Source organism: Manacus vitellinus, unplaced genomic scaffold (assembly GCF_001715985.3).
Source record: "Manacus vitellinus isolate BGI_N305 unplaced genomic scaffold, ASM171598v3 scaffold_60_pilon, whole genome shotgun sequence".
NCBI lineage: Eukaryota > Metazoa > Chordata > Aves > Passeriformes > Pipridae > Manacus > Manacus vitellinus.
Genome location: NW_021940687.1, coordinates 2750489 through 2756310, shown reverse-complemented (window position 1 = coordinate 2756310; position 5822 = coordinate 2750489). Strand labels below are relative to the sequence as shown.

The following is a 5822-nucleotide window of genomic DNA, read 5'->3' as shown; positions in this document are numbered from 1 at the left end:
TCCTTGGGGGCACCCTCCAGCCTTGGGGGCTGTCGCTCTCATGGGCAGCTGTTGCCCTGGTCGTTGCAGAAGTCCTGTGCAGAGGAGAGCCGAGGCCGGCCGGGGTCCGATAGGAAAAGGAAATTTTTGGAGACCGACTTGGCCCACGACTCGGAAGGTAGGCAGGGCTGGCCCGGGCGGCCATGGCCTCTCTTGTGCCCCACAAGACCATCTGCCTCACGTTCGTTGGTTTAGAAATAATCCTGCAAATAATGGCAGTTTTATTTATTCTTCTGTGGAGCACATAAGTCTTTCACTCTGTTCCAGAGCTCTTCCAGGATCTCAGCCAGCTCCAAGAGGCCTGGCTAGCTGAAGGCAAGTGTTCACCTCCACCTTTTGCCATGTAAAATCTCTCTGCGAGCATTTTTTTTGAGAACTGAAAAAGCCATAAACCCACTTTTTTGTTTGTTTTTTTTAGCTCAGGTCCCCGATGATGAACAATTTGTCCCAGATTTCCAGTCTGACAACTGTAAGTGATTGTTTTGGGTTTTTGTTCTTCAGGGGGGAGGTGGTTTGGGTGCCTGTGCAAAACTTTGCGCTGGGCTTGGAGTTGCTGCCTTAGGAAAGCAGTTGTTGCTGGGGCTAAAACGTGGAATTGTGGGCTTCTGGGAGAAAACGTGCAATTTAGGTTCATCGAGATGAAACTTGCAATGTCCTGTCTTTTGTAAATGGGGAAAATCATGGCCCAACACGTGGTAATCTCTCTGACTGATCTCTGGGCTCCTCTGAGACAAGCTGCTTGTTCGTAGTAAGGTGGATTTGCTTCTGAACGCTCCTTTTCCATTTCAAGTGGAAGCGAGAGCCCGTGCTGGGCTCCTTGGTTAGCCACAATCTCTGCAGTTTCTGGAGCTTTTTACAGTCCTGGCCCAGCGCTGCTGGCAAGAGTGGGCCTGAGTGGTGAAACTTGAGCCGCTTTAAGCAGCATTAATCACTGGCAAGCGAGCGTGTTTAAAAGGAGGCCAGTGAAAATGCAGTCCCTCGTGAATTGCATAAGAGCGAGTGTTGGTTCTGAGCCGCGGCGCGTTGCTGGGGCGGGTTAGCGGCGAGGGCAGGGGCCGGGTAATGGCGTGTGGGGCTTGCGCAGCTCCGGGCGCTGCTCTCCGGACGTCTGAGGGTCGCTTGGAGGGGAAGGGGGGGGGGAATCAGGATGTTTTGATTCGTTACCTGGCAAACACAAGTAGTAGCTTGGTGTCGGTGGCTGGGTTTTGCTGCTGAGCCAGACAGCTACGGAACTTAAAGGAAATCAAATTTAGCCTGCAGTCGAACAGATTTTTCATTCCGGCTTTGTCACAGCATGCAGCGGGGTATCTCCTCCGACAGCAAATGCATGTTAATTATTGCTCTTTGATTACTTCGGAGCGGGAAGCTTGCCATTAAGCTGTTCCAGACAGCCCAAGTTTCAGATGTGCTTTTCTCCCTGTCTCCCCTGAGATAAAAGGCGAGCCTGGAGTCAGAAACACAACGGGCTGTTGACATCCCGAGCACAGCCCGGCAGCTCTCGCTCCGAGCGGTAGAAACTGCAGTGTGCGTGGGAGGGTGGCTCTTGGAGCTGAAGCTCTTTCCAGTGCCTTTTGGCAGTCTCTTGTTTCCTTGTAACCTGAAGAGCTTAGGGAGGAGAGACAAACTTTTCTGGGTGATGCAGGGAAAAGAGGGGAAAAATAAAAAGGCATTTGGTCGGGGCTCTTAAAATGTTTTGACCTGCACAGCCCGCAGACCTGGTGTTGAAATGACTTTGTCACTCGAAAAGAGATCTGCATGCATGACTCCCTACTGCAATAACCTTCCTTAACTTTCCTGAGGAAAGAAAGCAAAGGTTTCCTTCGCTGCTCCTGTGTTGGCTTTGAGGGGGCTCAGACTCAGGTGGAGGGGAATGGGGAGCCTGGCTCTTCCATCCCTGCACTGGAGAGATTTTAAAGAGGAGAGAAACTCCAGTTTACAGCTCTCTGACCCTATTTTCTCATTTCACTCCGGTTTTGAACCCTGTGCCATGTAGAAAGGAAGAGAGGGATGGCTCTGGTGCAGCTCCTTCCTGCACCTGGCTTTCACTAATGGAGATGGGCTGCTTTCCTGCTCACAGTGGGGTTCAGTGTCCTTTAGCTGGCCCAGGGGAAGGTAAATCCCTCCTTAGTCCCTACAGATGTTTGTGGGCATGCGTTGGACTCTGTTACTGCAGTTGTGTGTGCCTTTTCACTGGGGAAGCTACTGCTCTCTTGTTCTGAGCAAACTTCCATCTCCTGCCCCATCATGCATTCCCAGGGCCAAGCTTTCTTGGCACAGCAGCAAAAAGGGACAAATGAGGCTCAGTTTGCACCCCACTGCAATGGGGGGATCATGCACTGCCACATGTGCTGTGTGGAGTCTTGGAGATGCTCAGAACTGCAACATCCTTCTTGACTTGCTAAAACCCTCTCACAGCTGCCTGCAGCTCCACTGCTTCCTACTTGCTGTTCCCAATTCCATAGCCAAGATCCTCTGCAGAGAGGGGCTTAAAGTTGGGACTTGGGAGCAAAATAACATACTGGAGGGCAGTGGATTGCTGTGCTGGGGAGGAAATCCCACTGTAGAGAAAGCAGGGCTGCTCTGAATGAGGGATGTTTTGTTCTTAGCGCCCTGGACTGAGCGGCAAGAGGCCTGATTCAGTGCTTATAAGTTGAACAGGGAAGTGGTGGATCCTCCTGGGAAGGCAAGGAGGCCACGGGTAACTCCACAGAGCTCACCACGCTGGCCATCGTGCTGCATCCCTGGCCAGGCATAGGTGTGGGTTCACCAGCAGTGTGGTCCTGGGGAGAAGGGTGTATGTACAGTGTTATGCCTCCATCGGTTGTTTATATACCTGAGAAGCGATGGAATCACTCTGAGGAGGTCAAGCATCACAGCAGATGGTTTGTTCCCCGGGTACTTGTGGCCTCCCTGCATGGGAGGCACGTGGCAAAAGCCACGGGCGGGACACGGAGTGGGTTTTCTTACACACCAAAATGAAAGCAGGAGGTTTGTTTGTGAGGAAGAGTCGTTTAAACAAAGGAAAACAGGAGCCCGGCTTCTATTTCTGGCTCCTCTCCTGGTGTGACCTTGGGTGCGTCCTGTGGTGTCGGGAGATGGAGGGGCAGGCACAGAGCTCAGCTCCCAGGTGACGGCTTGAGCGGGTGCCAAGGTCCCTGGGAGTGCTGGTTTAGTTCCCTTCCCCTGGGTTTGGACAGTGGGTGCCACTGGCAAAGCCAGTGTCCTCCAGGCTCGGCATTTTGGAGGTCCATTTATGCTGGTGGGCAGGAACAACCTGCCTGCTCTCTCACCAAGGGATTCACTGGGAATTCAAGGCCTCGAGTGGCTTTGGGGTGTCACCCTTTTCCGTGGGAGACCTCTTTGCTGATGGTTGGCATGGTTGGCATTTGGGGCATCTACAGTTTGACTGGTTATAAGGCACTGTGATGGTTTGCCTGAGCTCCCCCACTTTCCCTTCCTACCTGGGCACAGCAGTGGCACATGCAGCTGGTCCCTTGCCCAGCCTCCCTGGGATCCTTTCATCCCTAGGGGCTAAAGCAGACCAGAGAGGGGCTGTCAGGCACCCACGGGCACTCTCACTGCTCCCATGGCTTAGCCCTGGCATGGATCTGCCCAGGCATGTTCTCCAGCCCCATCTGTAGTTGAGCTGCTCCCTCTGCCTATTTTTATGTATTTTTTTAGCTTTAAATTATAGTGCCGAGGGCAGGACCGGAAAGGGTAAAAGTGCTCATGCATCCTTTGAGGCACTGGGTGCTGGGGCAGGGCTCTCCTTCCCAGGGAACCCTCCAGCCTGGCTGCTCACTGCTGGGACCCAAACCCAGCACCTTCCCTGCAAAAGCTGCTCCACCAGCCTTGGTGCCCCCTCGGCTCCTGCAGCCTCGTCAGCCATGAGCTGGGCATCAGGAGTGCCTCGCAGGAGCAGCACCATGAGCTGGGCATGAGGAGTGGTCAGCCATGAGCTGGGCATCAGGAGTGCCTCGCAGGAGCAGCACCATGAGCTGGGCATGAGGAGTGGTCAGCCATGAGCTGGGCATCAGGAGTGCCTCGCAGGAGCAGCGCCGGCCGGCCCCGCAGTGTTTGTGTAAGGAATCCAAACGTTGCACGGAGTCCGGGCTTGGACAGCTGGTCTCTGTTAGGATCTTAAGGCTCATTTCCCTTTTTTTTTGAATGGCAGAGCTAAGCTCTGGGGAAATTTTTCCTTTCTTTTTTTTTTTTTTTTTTTTTTTTCTCTTCCCTCAGCCACATGAATGGAGCGCTCCGAAGTGTTTGTGAATGGAGGGTGGTGCCTGCTCAGGGACTGGAGGGTTTTTTTTTCAATGAATAACCAGACCCCATTGTACGACTGGCGGAAAAACAACCCGCTCCAACAACACGGAGCCTGTTTGGGAGAACCATGCCCGCAATAGGCAGCTGGAGCCCTTCCAAAGCCAGTTCCCCTTTGCTTTCCCGTGGCTCGTGGGGCGCCTGGACTTTGCTGCCGCCGTGCCGGCCCCCTGTTAAGGCTGGAAATGCTGAGAGCGGCAAAACCTCGCTGGGGAGGGGGGAAGGAGGAGGAGTGGGATAAATCCGGCTTGGGAGCCAGTGGAAGGCGTGTGGGGGGCTGTGCTGGCTCGGCGCTGGGCTTTGTGTTTCAAATCCTTCTCGGGGGGTTTTATGCCCTCGGTACCAGCTGTGCTGGGCCCTTGCGAGGAAGGGGGACGGGTAGAGAGGGAAGTCAGCAGCTCTTTAAAGGTTTTGACAAATTAGGGGAGCAGCTAATTACCTGGCAAGCTGTGAACAGTTGTCCTGGAGCTACTCCTCTCCGCTGTAGCTGGGCTGTGTTTAGGCTTTGCATGAAGCTAATACTCCACTTCCGATTAGTCTTGGCTCTCCTCTGAGGCACTATTTAGGTGCAGATCTCTGAGGCGCTTTCCCTTTCCTAGAGCGCCTGCTTTTAGAAATTAATTAGCTTAAGCATATATTATTCAGTTTATAATTATATATAGCAAGTGGGCTTGGGAGTGGGTAGTGAGGATTTGGGTTTAGTGGGATGTTTGTCACTGGAGCTCATACAATTGTGGGACCCTGGGAGAGGGTCCGCTTGGAGCACTTTGGCTGGGGGAAGGTGGATCCTGTTTACTGACTCTCTGGAAGATGGGTATGCCCCTGTGAGGACAAGTGGGTTGCTGTGTTCTGTTTATGTGCTCTCGGAGCTCCAATCTGTCAAACCCCTGCATTCCTTGCTCCATGGCTTGGGGGAGCAGCCGCTGCCTGTGATGCCTGGGCTCGGCTCCACTTGCTGAGGGGCTCTGGCCATGGCACATGTCTCGTCCATGGCTGTTGTCAAGCTGCCTGTTCCCCTTTCACAGCCCTTGCTCTGCCCCTCTTGGATCCCAATGGGGAAGGACTCCCCTTCTGTGAGCAATGTCCTGGGCTGCTGTGACTGTCCCAGTTCTGCCCTCCCCTGCCACCCCAGCTCGCTCCACTGCCAATGCTGAGGTCTGCTGGGGCACCTTCCTGCCCTGGTTCAGTTGTCTGATGCTCCTGGGGCATAATTCAGCGCCTGATTCCCAAGCAAAGAGCACCGAAGCAGATGCTCGCAGGGGTGATGTCCCCATTGCTCTCTCCGATGTGTATCTTCCTTGTTCTCCTTGCAGTGGTCCTGCACGCCCCACCTCCGGCAAAGATCAAGCGGGAGCTGCCCAGCCCGTCCTCGGAGCTGTCATCCTGCAGCCACGAGCAGGCTCTCTGTGCTGGCTATGGGGACAAGTGCCTCTACAACTGTTGGTAGGTAGCACAGGGAC

General features: G+C 54.1%; 1 protein-coding gene across 1 annotated transcript in view; it reads left to right on the top strand.

Moving 5' to 3' along the window:
• Nucleotides 1-5809, top strand: part of LOC115307847 (ETS translocation variant 5-like) — a 7541-nt gene extending 1732 nt beyond the window's left edge. Inside the window, exons 2-5 of the mRNA XM_029963669.1 lie at nt 49-157; nt 307-354; nt 458-508; nt 5676-5809. Coding sequence (XP_029819529.1) covers nt 49-157; nt 307-354; nt 458-508; nt 5676-5809 — 342 coding nt within the window. The remainder of the gene's footprint in view (nt 1-48; nt 158-306; nt 355-457; nt 509-5675) is intronic.
• The last annotated feature ends 13 nt before the right edge of the window (nt 5810-5822 follow it).